We start from the raw sequence: 17,285 nt of genomic DNA, 5'->3' as shown, positions 1-17,285 counted from the left end.
GACTGCGCGGGGGCACGGAGCGCACGCGCTTAGCCGGATGGGCCGCTGCGCAGGCGCGAAGGTGCCGGGCGGAGGGCGGAGCTCTGGCGCCTCCTGCCGGCCATGGCGGGGTCAGCACGGGCCTCCGCTCTCACCGCGCCCTGCGGGCACGGATCTGCCACTGACACGGCCGCAAACCCCTCACAGCAGTCCCGGACTAACGTGGGGTGTTGTGTATCTCCACAGTACGCAGGGAGCCAGTGGCGGGGTTGTGAGGGGATGTTTATGCGGGTAGTGCCGGAGCAGTGAAAGCGCCTGTGGCAGCCGGGTCCTGCCCCGCCGTTAACAGCTGGCTGTCCATCCCTCTGCAAGGCCACTGGGAAGATTATGCAGCACTTGGGGTCCATAACACCCTGCACAAAGGGCACTTTCTCCTCAAAGCATTGAGAAACCAAGACGGTCTTAACAGGCGGTGAAAGCCGCCTTCCCCGGGCCCAGCAGTCAGAAGTGCTGATCCGCTGAGGAGCAGCGGGTGGAAGCCGGGCAGCGAACACTGACAGAACCGCAGTACCAGAGCCCCCCTCCAGCACGCTCCTGACCGGCCCCACGGCGGCACCGGCTGACACCGGCTCCGGGGACCCGCCCACCACCCGCTGATAGGCCGCCTATTCAAAGAATCGCCTTTTCTGATTGGTCTACTCTGTCTCGCAGTGCTTTATGGGAATTGTGGTTCGGGTCTCTTCCGGTAATTGTGGCGCTGCGCAAGCACGTACTACATTTCCCGTCAGGCTTTGCGGGGAGAGCAAAATACGTCACACGGGGTCTGGTTATCCGGGTCCTCAAGCGGTTCAGCCAATCAGCGCGCCTCAAAGGGCGTGTGCCAGGCGCTGATTGGTGGGTTCGGAGTGCCGAGCCCTGTTTGAAATCCGTTAACGACAACGGCAGAGGCGCCGCGCGAAGTGGCGGCGGCGCTGCTGAGGTGAGTGCGGGGCCACCGGCTGGACACCCCTGGCCTCGCCCCTCTTTCCCCGACCCGCAGCCCTTCCCTTTATCTGGCCGTTCGCTCCGGCCGTGGCAACGCGGTTGTTCCTCCGGCCTACTCCGAGCCCAGGTATTGGTAACGGGGCCAAGGGCTTGGCTGGGAAACGGAGGCGGAAGGCGGCTCCGATCGCTCAACCCGCGGCCGGAGCCGCTATCACCGCGCCTGGCGGGCGGGCTCGTAACGGAGCCCCGAGGGATGATTGCGAACCCCTCATTTGGCGGGGAAGCCGAGCCCGGAGCCCGCGGCCGTTAACGGGAGGAGCCGCCGTGGCGGGGTGGGGGGGTTCCCGGTACTGGCGGGCCAGGCGTGTGCCTTACGGTGGGGTGGGGGCCTCGGCAGTGAAATAAAGCTCTAAGTCTTTTAACAATCACGAAATCTGATGAAGCCCTGTATTTCGCGACAGAATGTTCTCTAACTTCTTCTCAGCCCAAATCCTGCTTCCCATGAAAAGGAGGGAAGCGAACCAGGCAAAACCCGGCCCAAGTAACAGAGAAAATAATAAGGGCGCTATTTTTATGCGGGGCTTTTTTTAAGCTAGAGGACCTTCAACTTAATGTAACAATTAGTTGAGGCTGTGCTAGCTAAAAATAATTATGTTTTCCTTGAACATCTATTCTTAGAATGTCCCATCTTCATGTCTTCTGAAACTTGTGGGATCTTTTTTAGGGAGCATGAGATGTCAGGGCTGTTTATTTTTGGGAGTGGGGGCGGGTCTGGGCCGTTAGCAGAGCAAAGGCTGTGCCAGAGCTTTTCCCCTGCCCTGGCTGCCGGTCCGGGTGGTCTGCGGAGCTTTCTGCGGGCTCAGCTCTCACCTGGGGCTTATTAAAGGCTTTGTATCCCAGTTTGAGCATGAAATGATGGAACAGCAGCGTTTTGGGGGGTGGTGAATCCGTTGTTGATTCTGTGTTGCAGAAAAGCCCAGTTGAACTTTGAGAGAGGAGGGAGAAGCTGTAGATCCAGAGCGTGTTGGAAGTGTTCACTTAACCCTGCCCAGGGAAATGCAAAGATGAAGGGTGACTTTCTGAGCCTGTCGGTGTCATGCAGAGGGAGTTCAGGTGTTGGCTTTGTGGTGGGATGGTTCTCACCAGGCTGTTGTGACAGGACTATAGCTTCAGAGATGCTCTAACTTACACTTTAACTCCTGAAGAGCATCCAGGCCCTTTGGATTACTATCCCAATAAAAAGAACAGAAAACTCTGTGTTGTAGGACAATGAAGAAGCTGCCAGGCTGAATTAAAGTTCCTGGTTAGTGCAGCAGCTGGTGTTGAAGCCCACCCAGTAGAAGGCCCTGGAATTGCTGGAGCATGTTCCCATGCAGCTGCCTCAGCCTTGGGGAAGCTTCCCTTGCTTATTCCTGGTTGCCTGCCTTGGGTTCTGAGGCATGTGGATCAGCTGGCTTTGTGTTTATCTGCTGGTGTAACCTAGGATAGCCTCTTGTGTGTCTGTTGTTGTTTATTGGGCTTTCTGATCCTGGCAGGATTTACCATAAGTAACATTTGTAACTCGTGAGGATCCAGTGGTGTGTTGTGATAAGGCATCATCTCCAGTTCAGCAGGGCCTTATCTACACTGCAAGGTGGCAAGAAAGGGCAGATCTCTCTGCCTTCCTCAGGATCCAGGCTGGTTTGGGTTGGAAGGGACCTTAAAGCTCATCTTGTTCCAAGCCCCAGTAATGATTCTGGGCAGAGACACCTTCCACTGGAGCAGTCCTGTCCAACCTGGCCTTCAACACTTCCAGGGATGGGGCAGCCGCAGCTTCTCTGGACAATCCTTGCCAGAGCCTTACCACCCTTCCAGGGAAGATTTTCTGCCTAATATCCAGTCTAAATCTCTCCTCTTTTAGTTTGAAGCCACTCCCACTTGTCCTATCACAACCTTTCTTTGTCCCTATCGTGTCCTTGCTCCTCTCCCACACTTCTCCATTCTCTCTCCCTCTGTCCTTGATTTCTCATCTTGGAATGCTGCATCCTATCTCCAACACCACGGCCTAAATGGCTGGGAGGCTTCTTTGTCCGGGCAAATTGTGCTGTTGGCACAAAATTCCCAGCTACATCGAGACAAAGACACTGAACACATCTGTGGTGGAATTGTGTCAGTATTTTAAAGCTAATTTGGATTAGAGAGAGGTGTGAAGTTATTCCAAAATACCTATTGCACTTGCTGTTGGATCAGTCTTATTCTGGGATAGGAATGCTTGTTCCAATTTAGTGTAATCCTTTTTCAAAGCTAACTAATCTAAACCATGCCAAGGCACTCTTCTGGAACGTGCCAAAGTGCAGTTACTCAAAAGAAACCTGATGTCCAGAGGAACCCATGCCTCTTCCTCCCTGTGGATACAGCTGTGCTGCTCTGGAGGCACAGTGAGAGAGCAGAGTGTTAGCTGTTAATGAAGGTGTTAATTAAGTTAAGAATTGGGGGTGTTTTTGCAGGAGAGATGATCAGATCCTCCTTTCCTTTGCTGCCTGGGCAGCTCTGCAGACCTGCTGAAAGCTGATCCTGCAGAACGGGGGTGAGGGTTCCCCTGGCTGGCTGCACACACCCGTGTCGACACGGGAGGTGATGGATGTGGGGGAGAGCAGGGTCAGGCCTTAAATCCACGCCGAGCTGTGTAGGATTACAGCCTGTAGTCACGCCTGGGAAATGCACACACTGCCTGCTAATTAGGGAACGTCCCTATTAATGAGGGGAAATCTCCACGCCTCCCTTCCGGTGGGTGAATGCTGCGGTGGAGAGAAAGAATTTTGGATTGAGATAAATGTGGCTGTGCTGTCAGAATCACGATGGGCTGTTTTAAAATGCCTGCAGGGAGTGGGCAGTGCTTGGCAGAGCCTGGTGGGTTTGCAGATGCCTCGTGGTGGGCACAGGAGGGATAAATCACCAGGGCATTCCTGGCTGATCCCTGTCTCAGCCTGAGGCGGTGGGTGGAGGAGCAGGATGCCTCTCAGGGAGCTGCTGCTTCACCAGCAGTCCTGTTCCAGGCAGCACTTGGAGGATATGGAGGGATTTGAGAAGCAGATGCCATGAGTTCATCTGACTGAAATGGACTTTCTGGAGTTCACTCACAATAACTTTTATCTCCCTGTTGTCTTTTTCAAGAAACAGAGTATAAAACTGAGGCAGTGGTACAATCCTTTTCTTGATTATTCTCTTCTGTCTGGGATAGAGGGGAGAGAGAAGGGGTCAGCAATGAGGGTGGTGACATTATGGAATATGGGCTTCACTCAGTAAAAAGCTGCAAACTGCAGCAATGTAGCAGTGGGCACAAGTAGCAGTGAAACATGATGCCCAGAGCTCTGACTCTGACTGGAGAGGGTGAGGGGAGAATGCAGATGACGCATTTGATTTTTAAAAAAGTCTAAAGTGTTGACAGAAATTCTATCTTGATTAAGGGCAGTAGGAAAGCATTTGATTCCAGCCGTGCCTCGAGCTCAGTTACAGTTGGTTTTGGCTCTAATTCTTCTGTTTGCCTTCTTTGGGCCCTACCATGCCATCTTCCCAGCCATGTAGCTGGTGCTTCTCTAATGGCATGCTTGCCTTTAACTATCACAGTTCTGCTCTGGGGAGCTGGAGGCTTCTCAGTGCACCCATCCTCGGGGACCAGTGCTTGTGACCAGCATGGTACCCCCTAAACACTGCTTTGTTTTACTCTTGACCATTTCCTTATTTATTGAGGAACATCTGGGTTTTGAACCATGTGTGGTCTGCCTAGACAGGTGGTTAAGGGCTGAGGCTCCGTGGGTTAGGAATATGCTGCTTTGGAATTGCTTGGATTCATAAAAGCAAAGTTCAGGTGATTTCCTTGGGGAGTGTTTTATAACATCCTCGTGGGCTTTGCCTCACAGCTGTTCAAGGCATCACAAAAGCACCTTTGCAAGAAGGTTTTGTATAATTTCAGGGTTTATAACTTTGTCACTGGCTTTATTCCTGTTCCGTTGAGTTTAATATCACCTGTTGACACAGGGACTCCTCTTGCTGTCAGTGCTTCATTAATTAACTGCAGGGACTGTTTGACATGGGTCACAGTGCTCAGTTTGTTTATAGCCTGGCCAGCCTTGGGCTAGTGCTAAGGAATGCAAGAGGGCCTGACACTGCCCTTCTTCTGACTGTTTGCCCAGTTACAGTGTTCTACAGAACCCTCTTCCTGCTTTGAAAATCAATTTATTATACAGAAGAGCTCTTTTGTGTCATTAGTTCTTTTTTGTAGCCCTTCAGAGAGAGAGGCTGTGCATTGCAGTGTATCTCATCAGATTTGTAAATCTTGTTAGAGTAAGAACTCTTCTTTGTGTGTGGTGAAGAAGGAAGTGGAAATCAAACACTCTCTGGAAAAGCTTTATACTTCTTTAAAAATACAATTCTGGCACCCACAGGTACAGAAAAAATCCAGTCAAAACTTGATCTTTCTGATAGCTTTGAACCTGCAAATGTCAACAGTGGGGAAATATCCTTAGCTTTGCAGATCAGCAGTAGGATAAAGCTCTGCAGTGCTCATGAGGAGTTCTGCCCAAAGGTGTGAAGTGCAAGAAGGGAGGATGTCCCAAAGGCTGTCCCAATGCCTGTCTCTGGAAACTCTGCAGAGGAAGAGGGGTGAGGGATGATTCCACTGATTCCCTGTTGTTTTCTAAAGGGCTGTAGCAGTGCAGACAGAGGACTCTTGGGGACAGTGTGACTGTGAAGATGTCTAAGCCAGAATCTCGTTATTCTTTTGATGTCCCAAACATCTGCATCGATTTTGCAACTCTGAATGAGGATGATGTGTACAATGCAGATTCCTGGTTTGGTAAGTTGCTTCCAACTCCTTGAGGTGTTCCTTGTTGGGTGACACCTTGGTGTGGTCCTTGTTTTGGGCCTGGCTTCTGTGCCAATTAATCATGATGTTAAATGTATGGGGTTTCTTTTGTTCTGGTTTTTTGTATTTAAATTTTGTCATCTCTACCTTGCCTTTGTTAAACTCATAATGGTATTCTGGGGTATTGTTAACAATTCCTAACACTGTGTATAGTGAAAGTCTTTCTCTCCTTACAGATAAAAAAGCCAATCTGGAGAATGTTCCTCCTGCAGAAAATGTGGCAAAGGTCTCACACTGCAGCCCTGCTTTGTCAAAGCCTGATGTTGTTCTGTCTTCTGTCCCTTCACAAGAAGTAGCAATGAGTAAGCTGGCATGGTGTGGCAGGGAGGGAATAAATACATTTTACCTGCTTTTCACTGACAAAATGGGATGGCCTCTGTCTGGCTTTTTTGGGACTATCTTCACAAACTTATCTACAAGGTCTCCTGTGGTTTTACTTGTTGTTGTTCTGTATATGTGTGTATAGATGAGCTGACATTTGCCCCTTTCTCAGGTGAAAACGATGGTGAAGCAGAATGTGCCCAGGGCAACACAATCCCTCAGAATATCATCGGGTCCCTGGCAACCTGGAGAGCTGCTGCCCCTGCAGAGGCCCCTCAGAGGTGAAATGTTTGTGTTCAGTTTGTACAATGATTGATGATGGTGTAACTTAGCAGGTCCTTGCTCTCAGGATCTGCAGTTCTAAGCTGTTCTTGGGGAATCCTGTGGGGTTGGAGTTCTCTAACATGGAGATGGTGCATTGGGACATCTGATCTGCTGGCTAAGCTGGAGGGGCAGTCTCCAGGGTGGAAATGTAATGCAGTGTCTCACATACTTGTCAAATGAGACTCGGCAGCACCAGGAGCTTCTGGAATGTGAGGATATCTGAAACTGAGGTGGCTTATAAAGTTTCTTTGTTTATATCTGCCTGACTTGGGCAGAGCTCATTCTTGATATGAATGCAAGGAGCTCTGCATGCTCATATATAGCAAGGAATATTTAGTTTATGGATTGTTAAACTTTAATAAATCATGCTGCGTTTGGATTGTTATGTTAAACCCAATTTGTGTGGTGGAGTTAGGGGATTCACTGACATAAATGTGTTATCCAGGTCAGGTGTGTACTCAGATCTGTGGGAAAACTGACCTCTGCTTTCTGTTCTACCCTAGACCAGGCAGGAGAGTGGTTCCAAAGCAAGGGAAGACCCAGCAGCGCAAGCAGCCAGGCAGAATCAAAGCAGAGAAAATTGATAATGCCCTGGAAAATAAGGAAGATGTTCCACCCATGAAGAAAATGAGACTGTATGTCATCCAAATCCTTCTGTTTAGGGCTGGGAAAAGGGCTACAGCTGTTTCTTTGGAAAGGGTTTCCACCTGTGTGAGACAGTTCTTACAGGAAGGTTAGGGGGTAGTGGCTGCAACTGGTTGCTGATACTGGTTTCATGAACAAGAAATGGCTGTAAATGCTGAAGGAATTGCTCTGTTTGGAGGTGGAGATATGAATTAAATAAGCATGGGCTTCTTCACTTACTTACTCAGTGTCTGTCAGCTTTAAATTTGTCTGAACTTATCCATCCAGAAGTCACCAGGCAGTCATTAGCTATGAAAGAGTCACAGCCAAAATATTTCTCAAATTAACTTAAGCACTAAAGTATCATATGGTGATAAGCTTAAGGTCAGGAAATTGAAGTGTGATCTTTGAAACACTGCTGTATCTCAATGATCTACAGTGTAACTCCCTTCTCCAGAAACGTTCCAAAAACTCAGTAATTCATCTTCCCTTCTACAGCCTTAGAGTACCAGAGAAAGCTGGATGGTCTATACCTGGGCCTGGGGTGAGGTAAGGCCAGCCTGGCATACCTTAAACCTCACCAGGTGTTGGGAAATTGTGCACGGTGGTGACAGCTTCAGGTAGAAACTTACTTAGAACACAATTAATTCAAGGTGTTTGCCCCAACAACTTTTTCTTTTAGTTCTGGTAGCAGAGAGAAGGTGACAGAAACATCCACCAAGAAGGAGCCCCTGCAGGATTCTGAGCTCTCTCCAGGGAGAGGGAAAAGCAAACAGGCCATGCCCTCCACGCCAACAATGTTGAAGTACGTGGCTTTCTTGTGACTTGTGTGCTAATCACAGTTGATTTAGGTGACAGTCCTGGCTGTGTGTTTTCAGCTTCAACTTAGCATGTGATGGTATCACATTTAGTAAACACTGGGTCAAGGCGACAGTGTTAGGATGAAATGTGCTTCACCAGCTGAACCTCTGCACAGGAAAGCTTTTACTTTTCTTTTGAGGAAAAAGTTGTTCTTCCTAATAGGTCAAGAATGCCCACAGCAAATGGGTCTGCAGAATAGCAGCCAGCTGTGAGATTTCTTGAACAAACAAAACTCAAGCAGATCTTTTTTTATAACTGGTGATGCTCCTCTAGTGAGGCTGGATATGAGCATGTTCCTTGCACAAACATCATGCTAATAACCAGGGAAGCAGAAAGGCAAATCTTAGTTTTTAATGTGCTTATGCAGGAGGACCAAACTTTCTAGCAAGGCAAAGAGTACAGAGGAGCAGGAGCTGGAAAAGATGCAGCAGTTGCAGCAGGAGGTTGTGGAGCTGCGGAAGAGGAACGAGGAGTCTCTGAAAGCAGCTATTGCTGGAGCAGGTGGGCTCTGCCTGAATTGCTGAATGGAGCTCCATTGGGCTCAGCTGGAGAGTGCTGCACAGAGCTGTGCAAGTACCTTTGAAAACAAGCATTTCAGACTTTGCAATAAATGTTAGGAGCCATTTAATGTAAATCAGCCCCTAAACTGCCTGGAAACAGGTGGGCTTGGGTTATGTCGTGTTTTGAAGTGTTAAAGATGAGTTCTCTAAAAATTTACCTAGTTGTTAGAAATTAAATGCTTTTTTTATTTCCACAAATTGTACCCCACAACAAAAGTCTTCCAGTCCTTACATGTTCTTTTTCTCTAGGACAACCTGTGAAGAAACCTGTTGGTCAAGTAACAAAGCCAATTAATTTCCACTTCTGCACGGAGACTAGAATTAAACAGAATGCAGAAAGCCAGCCTGGGAATGAGTACAAGGAGCTGGATTTTGCAGCAGTCCTGAGGAAGCATCCCCCTTCTCCGGTGAGAGCCACAGTGTTGCCAGCACTCAGCTCACTGATTCTTGCCATCACCTCCCTGCTCCTTGTGCAATGCTTGGGCTGGTATCCACAGAGAGGTTACCACAGGAGGCAGGTGTTGGGCAAATGGGACTGCAGACTTCCTGTGTCTCTGTGTTGCCACAAGACTCCAAAGAAACCTTGTGGAAAAAGGAGCCCTTTAATGTCAGATCTTCCAGTCATTCCACTTTGTGCTTTAATCTGCTCAGTAGAGTTTCCCAATATAACTTGTGCGTTTTCAGACTGTAAACACCTGTGCTTAATGTGAGGTGTTGTCTTCATTGCAGTGAGAGGAAGGGACAGATACTGTGCATCAGTGGGGAAAGGAAATGTCATCTAAATCTCCTGGCCGTACTGACTGTGGTTTTCTGTCTCCAGATGCGAATGCCAAAGGGGCACACTGTCCCCAAACCTTTCAATCTGTCCCAGGGAAACAAAAGAAAACATGAAGAAGCCACAACAGAATATGTGTCCTTTGCTGAGCAGGTAGAAGCATTCCAAAAACGCACACCCTCTCGTTACCATTTGAGGAGCAGGAAATCTGAGGAAGGTGAGTTGTGCTGGCTGTGTCCACAGCAAGAGATGCTTTGACTACTCTGAGCAAATGGCCTGTGATTGTTGCAGGCCTTGCCATTAACTGCTGGTCTCTGTGACTTGAATTTGTAGGCTCAGTTTCAAAAAAGCCAATGAAGGCTGGGCCCACACACCCCAAAACACCAGTGCTGCGAACGAAGCAGCGCTCGAGACCTGTCACCTGCAAAACTGCTGCAGAGCTGGAAGAGGAGGAAATAGAGAAAATTCAACAGTAAGTAGGGGTTTACCCTCGTCCTCCAGGGGATGATTGAGATTCCTTTAGGTTGTTCATAATTCTTTAGCTCTGATTGTAGGGGAGTGAAAGATAATTCATTTTGAAGAATGTGTTCTTAGGAGAGCTGATCTTGGGTTGAGTACAGCTTATGATGAGTAAAGCAAACCCAATATAGCAATGCAACCTGCATGCATTTCAAAACCTGCCTGTAGGCAAAGGTTTGGATTTCTAGGAAAATAATCTATAAGATTTTCCTTATTAATCTTGCTGTTTTGAAGGCAAAGGAAGAATTGCTAACTATAGCTGTGCACTAACATACAATGTATAACTGGTGACTGTCTCCATTGTTCCTCCATAGGTACAAATTCAAAGCACGAGAAGTCAATCACAAAATCCTTGAGGGTATGCCACTCCTGCCCAAGAAACCCCCTGTGAAGAAGCTCACCCAACCTATTGGCTTTCAGCTGGAAATAGAAAAAAGGATTCAGGAGCGTGAGAGCAAGAAGCAGCAGGAGGAAGAGCACTTCGAATTCCATTCCAGGCCATGTCCCACAAAAATCCTGGAGGATGTTGTGGTAAGAAGTTTAATAATACCCAGGCTTGGGAATTGGTGGCAATGAGCTTCCAAATGCTTGTAGCTATGTTGCATTATGTGTTTAATGATCTCAGTAAACAGTGTCTGTCATTAGGTAAGAACCACACTAGGTACATCCTGTGCTGTCAGGTTGTTTCTCTGAGGCGTTTTCTTGGCACTTGGCCTTGGGTAACTCCTTACTGGCTTTTCTGAACAGGGTGTTCCAGAGAAGAAGGAACTTCCTCTTACAGTTGCTAAGTCTCCAGCCTTTACCTTGAGAAGCAGGACCCGTGTGTCCGGCAGAGAGGAGAAAAAGGTAACAGTTGTGACAAGGCTGGAGCCAGGCCCAGCTCTCACTGCAGTGCCTGCTGTGCCTCTGGATGTGGGTGGGATGCTCTGGGGCTGGAAGCTCCTTCCTTCCCTCCTGTGAGCAGTTCCTCCAGTGGTTACCTTTGCCTGTGCCATTCACTTGACACAATCTGGTTATTGCTACTCATTTTACGGAAACTGAATACTCATTAAAAATGAAATAATTTAAATGCTGAGGTACTGATGAGGGTTTCTGAGGTGTTGCTGCTATAAATGAGGAAGGTGAACTGCTTAGATTTCTCATCCTTCCCTATTCTGTCACTGAAGGCAGATATTACACATGACCTTTTTTCTCCCTGAGGTGGGGAGCAGGATTCTGAAAGCTTCACATCCTTCTTCCTTTCCTTCTTATCAAGAGGATATTAAATAATTACAGTCTAATTTGAATGAGTACTAGAATTGAGAGTAGTTTCATAAAAGGGAGAATTGGGCCTGTGGTTCAGGATGCCAGTAAATTGGTATTTCTTGGATTCCTAATTTTTGCAGTGTCCACTGTTTGTGTGACCCTGCTGTGCCCCTTATCAAAGGAGCTCGTTCAAAGCTCTTTGTGGCTTTGCTTGGCAGGAGTTGCAGCCCATACAAAAGTAAAAAATCAGACCCTAATGCTAATATCCCTTTAGGAAAAAGAGGAGGTGGCTGTGATCAAAGCTAATCCTATGCCACATTATGGAGTGCCCTTCAAACCCAAAATGCCAGAGCAGAGGCAGGTGGAAGTTTGCCCCTTCTCTTTCGATGCCCGGGACAGAGAACGACAAATACTAAAAGAGAAAAAAATAGAAGAACTACAGAAGGAAGAGGTAAGAATTAAAAGCTACCTTGGATTCCACTTCTTCAGTAAAAAGTGTGATAGGATTTGGTGTTGTCTATTAAACCTCTGAGGAAAGGACAAGAACTATTTTGAGTTGTTTATTTCAGGTGCCAAAATTCAAAGCGCAGCCTCTGCCTTACTTTGATGAAGTTAAACTGCCAGAAAAGAAGGTCAAAACTGCAACTCAGCCTGAGCCATTCCATCTGCAGGTGGATGAACGGGGAGCTGCCAAGCTCCAGAGCTGGAAACAGCAGGTAGGATGAAAAGGGTAATGGGAATGACCAGACTTTAATCAGCTGGTGGAGTTGTGGTTGACTAGAGAAACTGTCCTCCTTGAAGTGAATCAGGAGCTGAGTTGGAATTTTTCTGTACTTGGCATGAGACTTGTGCTATTGGGTTAAGGATTGGTCAATGGTTTGTTTTTATTTTTCTCACTTTGTGGTAAATTGTGGGATTTACCACAATTGTATGAACAGCTGTGGGGCATTTTCTAAGCACCCGCTCTGTGCAGCTGAATCTCTTTGCTGACTGTCTCCAGGAATTTATTGTCACATAAACAATATACTGCTTTTCTCATGTGAAGTCTGCAGTGGACACCTGAAACTTTCTTCAAGCTATTTTTTGGTAAAGGGCAGAGCAACTGTCAGGCAACAAGTGACACCAATTTTTTGCTTTAATATAATTTTCTATGGAAGTTATTTGACTGAGTCAACATGGCTTTTACAGTGTAGGGAGTGCTGGAGTCTGGGTCAGGGGCAGATGGTCTCTTTCTGCCTGGCACTTGATTTGCTCTCTTCTCTTGCAGCTTGAAGAAGACTTGAAAAGGCAGAAAGAGGCAGCATGTTTTAAAGCTCGTCCCAACACAGTGGTGTACCAGGAGCCTTTTGTGCCCAAAAAGGAACATAGGATGCTACCAGGTAGAGTTGCAAGTACTTGTTACATGGGTTTGGCTGATAGCTCAGAACTGAGGCAATTAAGTGATGTATTTTCTGGCTGTTGCCTCTTCTTCATCAGCACAGCCAATAGTGCCTTGCATTTAATCAACTAATTGCCTAACAGCTTGTGTCCCCTGGGAGCAGGGGGATTTCCTCTCCACCCCCCTGTCCTGCTCCAGCATGGCAGCTGTATTTAGAAGCTCTGCTGCAATTGGCAGATGATTGATGTGTGCCAGCTCAGGATAAGGGTACTGAGAATGTGAGGAGCTCCCTGCAGAGACAGCTGGCATTTCTGCAGCGCTGTCACTCTTTGCCTCCCGTTTCCAGTGAGATGAAGGCATTTACTGCTTGGGTAGGCTGAGATTTGTAGAGCATAAAACCAGCCAAAAGCTTGTTTGTACTAACAATTGTGTGCTTGCTCCCTCCCATGAGAACACCCATGACGGGGTGACGTCTGCATTAACACTGCTCACGTCTGGGAGTAAAGTTTTGTCTTTTCCTGAAGCCTGGAGGTATCTCCTAACCACCCTTGCCAAGGGGAAGCTCTCCAAAGGGAGGCTTCCATTGACATTAGTGCTGCTCTGCTTTACCTGACTGTCTTTGAACCAATGTTATCTCCTCTATTTCTAAACTTAGAGAACCTTTCTGGTTCTGTAGTTCCTGAAAGCTTTGAGCTGGCAACAGAAAGAAGAGCAAGAGAACGGCAAGAATTTGAAAAGCGATTGGCAGAAGCAGACGCCTTAAAGGAGAGTTATGTGGAGCAGATCAGGCAGGAACAAGAGGAGCTTGAAAAGGAAGAAGTTGCTAGGCTAAGACAAGAAATGGTAAGTGAGCTGTTTGTGAGCAAGGGCTATAAAGAAACCCAAAGGAAGGTGGGAATATCCTTAAGGAGCTAATGTCACAGTTGAGCTGTGCTAAAACTGCCTTTTCAAGGTTCCCTTTTGCAAATAGATGACTCACTAACTTCACAACTGGTTTAAAAAAACCAAACCTACAAAACCATGCAAACAAAGAAGGCAGCTGTGCTGAGATGGCTGAGTTTTGGAGCTGCACATGTGTAGCTATCAAAGCAGAATGATCTTAGTAAAACCCACAACCCCAACATGTGCTGCACTATTTCCCACTATCTCACTCTGGTGCCCAGGGTGGTGTGGTGGTCTCAGGCAGATGCCTGCCTTCACCTCATCCACAGCTTACCTGCACATTTCAGCTTCATCATAACTGCAACCATTTGGTTTGTTTTGCCCTTGCTTATATTTATTTTTCCACAGGTTCACAAGGCAAACCCAATACGCAAATACCGCAGCCTGGAAGTGAAGTCCAGTAATCAACCACTGACTGTGCCAAAGTCTCCCAACTTCTCAGACAGATTCCGAATCTGATGAGCATTCACATCCATGTGACAACTGCTGGGAGATCTCATCCCTCTCCACTCCCTTGGCAGGGAGAGAGGGAGCAATTGTTTTTCCATGACTGCTCAGTCTGAACTCCTATGCTTGGTTTTATTGTTGTACTGAGTAGTTAAACTCCACCTGAGCCCGTGGCATTTCAGCAGTGCCTCCTGGCCTTGCTGTGTATACAGACCCTATTTTCTCTAGAGACTAAACCAAGTTTTGATATTGCATACAGATATTTTATACCTAACTAAATAAAAATTCCAAATCTACTTGCTGTCTCTGGCTAGTGGGCTGAAGCCCTTTCCTGCAGAAGAGTTTTTGATAAAGACTGGCTACACAGATGTGTGCATCTGGCACAGCTGCCTTGTTTTTACACTAAGTGTTATTTTCAAGTGTCTTGTTTTTTAGCATTTTAGTCTACATTTAGCTTGAATTATGTTAAGTGAGGTTCCTTCAAGCCAGTGTAGTGTGAGTCTGACCTTCCTTGTTGATGTTTAGATGACCACACATACAAATCTTGCCCACGCTTAAAGGTAATTCTTTGTGTATATTAGATATTAAACCATCTTGCTGTTTTATAGCTGAAGTCCTGTTTGGGGAGCCATTTATCTGGCAAGTGACTTGCTGTGAGCTGCTGCCCCAGCTTCTGCCAGTGCAGGTCTCTTGGCTACAGAGCCATCAGCATCTCTGGCTAGTTTGGGCAGCGGGCAGAACTAAACAGCCCAAGTGCTCAGTTGTGCTGGAGGACAAAACTGCTGGCATTGTGAACAGTGGACACATCTAGATTAAAGTTTTCATAATTATTTCTTACTTGGTATTGTGCTCTGATTTCTTACTTCTGTATTTTGCTGAAATATCTGCTCACACCCATGAGCAGGGCTGCTTGCTACTGTTGTGCTGCTTAGCAGAGGAGAGGAAATGGAAATTTAGAATTAATTTATCCTAACTGAACAAACTTGGTTATTTGGTGGTTATGGAAAACATTTGCTTTCATTTCTTCTGAACTGGGCTACTGTTGAAGAAGTATTCCTAGAGTGTGTAGCTTTTTGTTCAGTGTTTTGGGTGAAAAAGAGTTCAAACTAGGTGTTCAATTCCACCTAAGGGGATGCTTAGAAATGCTGTCTCATTCTTGCCAAAGTGCATCAAGCAATTGCTATTTTACTTCTAGATTGAAAGAGTTAACAGTGGAAGAAAGTCCTTAGAGACCTAAATTCTAAGATGAACATTTATTGGACCCAAGGGATGATGTTTCTGCAGGAATTCTCCTAAAAAGTGTGATGCTCAAGAGATGTCATTGCAGAACAGCTGGGGTCTCTATGGGAGTGTTTTCAAGAGCACCAGCCTCAAACTTCAGTGCTGGGATTAAAAGAGGAAAAGCCACCCACACTGAAATACAAGGATTCTTCAAAAAAAATTAAAAGTTTTATGTAGTTAGAACTGAGGAGCTGGAGAATGAGATCCTTGGGGAAGTACTAAAGGATGAATGACTATGGCAAGAGAGTCATTCAAGAGTGCACTCCATGGCAGTATGGGCTCTTGGAAATGGTAAGTTCAGACATGGCTCCATTTTGCTCAAGTTTCAGCTTTTCCTTCCCTTCTCTTGAGGATCTTTGTGTTGCTGTGGCAGAGGTTGGCCCAAAGGTTTGATCTAATCTCCCAGTCTGCCTTCAGCCACATTTTTCTGACTTTACTGATAGCCTTGTGTCACTGAGCTGAGAGTTACAGGACAGCCAGAAAACCTGCTGTCACTGTTGCTGTGACAATTTGCAGGAGTGGCTGGAGCACAAGGGACATGTCAGCATCCTGTTCTTGAAAAGGAAAATCCATGTGGATCTGACCTGTCTGCCTTAACCCCATTTCTGTCCTGTTGGGGCTGTTCCCTGTGATCTGCTACTGGCTGGGGACATCAAGGAACCTCAGATGTTTTTTCCTCGAGTGCCAGCTCTGGAGAAGGCAGCGTGTGGGCAGCAGAAGCAGCAAATATTTATGATGAGTCAGGGGGAAGCTGGAATGATGATGAGCTGCTGAAGAATGTGAAGGCAAGCGGGATCATGAGGCCGTGGAACTGGAGCAGCCCCTGAGCCCTGAAGGATGAAGCAGCTGGATTTCCCTGATGGCCCTACATGGCCTCTTCTGCCTTGAGGAAGGGGTTGTGTGCCTCACAGCTTGGCAGGATTTTTTCCCCAATGGTATCATTTGGGTCTAATAAAAGACATTGCATCTTCCCCCAGCCATGGGCTCTTGTATTCCCCATGCACTGCAAACAGGGGCAGGAGTCTCAGGCAGCTGTGCCTCCAAGGCTCTGTCTGGGGTGTTTGTATGAGTTTGGAGTCACCCACCAGGTTCTCACGGGCTGGGGTGTGGGACCTGTTCTCTTAAGTAGGAGGGAAGTGGTGACATGGTGGGAAAACTGCTTGAGTGTACAAAGTATAAAAATCATGTCCTGAAGGAGCTGGATGTTGGAGAGGATGGGATTTGGCCAATGCTTTAGCAGGAACAGGGTGGCAGGTGATTTTTCTGCTAGGGAGAACAAATTTACAGGATGGGAGCAACAGACTGGGATTTAAATAAGTGCTGTTGCAACACCTCCCTTTAGAGTCAGGGTAGGTTGAGAAACTGATGTAAAATCTATGTTCTCTGTGGATTTTGCACACACATTTTTGTATTCCAGTACTCAAAAGTCATCACCCTTACGTGCATGCCTTGAGAGCAACGATTTGGAGGAGAGAGGAGATCTGGGCACAAAATCTTCCTCTGCTATTCTAGTTGGGCTGTACTCAATTTGTTATCAAAATAATTTGCTGAACATAGGCTAGGGCTGGAACTTAAAGGCAGCCAATGTTTTCCTGGACTTTCATGTTGATTGCAAGAGCAAATTATCTGGTGAATAAATTCTTATGAAAGGGTTTGATGATGCTCTCAGATCACAGCTTTGCTTCTCCCTTCTGTCTCCACTGGGAAACTTTTGCAGTTGCTTGTGTGACCTGGCCTGAACCCGGCAAGAACTCCTGGATGTGGGCAGGTCCTGGCGCTGCTGCTGGTGGCCACATCACTCTGGATGCTCTGTTGATGATGTTGGGGTTTTTCCTTGTCTTTCCCCATCACCTTGCTGACACCTGTCATGACACGATGGTGGAAGCCCTGGTTCTGATGGAAGCAGTGAAGCCAGACAGCCCGGCTGGTTTGTGTTTCAGCAGCATGGCTGGGATTCAGGCGGGGATGTTGTTCAGCCTTCCCTGCCGCTCGATTTAGCAGGGGTGTCGGGTTTCCCGGGAATGGGCCGGCTTTGGCCCCGCTGGGCCTCCCTTCCCAGGGTAAACGTAAAGGTTAAAGTGTGCTGCCGCAGTTGTGACAACGGCGTCGCCAGGGAACAGCGTGCTTGAGGCGCTGCCAGAC

The 17,285-nt window shown here is 47.3% G+C and overlaps 1 protein-coding gene across 4 annotated transcripts; it reads left to right on the top strand.

Moving 5' to 3' along the window:
- Nucleotides 1–88: 88 nt before the first annotated feature.
- On the top strand, nucleotides 89–16,708 carry TPX2 (TPX2 microtubule nucleation factor). 4 transcript variants are annotated; one of them, XM_074553342.1, is made up of 17 exons: nucleotides 89–958; nucleotides 5,645–5,797; nucleotides 6,043–6,168; nucleotides 6,360–6,468; nucleotides 7,015–7,146; nucleotides 7,818–7,940; nucleotides 8,364–8,497; nucleotides 8,806–8,963; nucleotides 9,377–9,548; nucleotides 9,665–9,803; nucleotides 10,165–10,381; nucleotides 10,598–10,696; nucleotides 11,370–11,546; nucleotides 11,665–11,811; nucleotides 12,363–12,486; nucleotides 13,129–13,316; nucleotides 13,764–16,707. In XM_074553342.1, exons 2-17 carry the CDS (start codon nucleotides 5,695–5,697, stop codon nucleotides 13,872–13,874), a joined length of 2,259 nt encoding a protein of 752 aa, XP_074409443.1. In that variant the 5' UTR covers nucleotides 89–958; nucleotides 5,645–5,694; the 3' UTR covers nucleotides 13,875–16,707. The 4 variants fall into 4 exon arrangements, with proteins under 4 accessions (XP_074409443.1, XP_074409446.1, XP_074409445.1 ...); XM_074553345.1 differs by having other exon boundaries at nucleotides 12,363–12,474; nucleotides 13,150–13,316; nucleotides 13,764–16,706; XM_074553344.1 differs by having other exon boundaries at nucleotides 12,363–12,474; nucleotides 13,764–16,705.
- Nucleotides 16,709–17,285: the final 577 nt, after the last annotated feature.

Source organism: Zonotrichia albicollis, chromosome 17, assembly GCF_047830755.1.
Source record: "Zonotrichia albicollis isolate bZonAlb1 chromosome 17, bZonAlb1.hap1, whole genome shotgun sequence".
Taxonomy (NCBI): domain Eukaryota; kingdom Metazoa; phylum Chordata; class Aves; order Passeriformes; family Passerellidae; genus Zonotrichia; species Zonotrichia albicollis.
The sequence above is the reverse complement of the archived record's forward strand: the minus strand, read 5'-3'. Positions and strand labels throughout refer to the sequence as shown.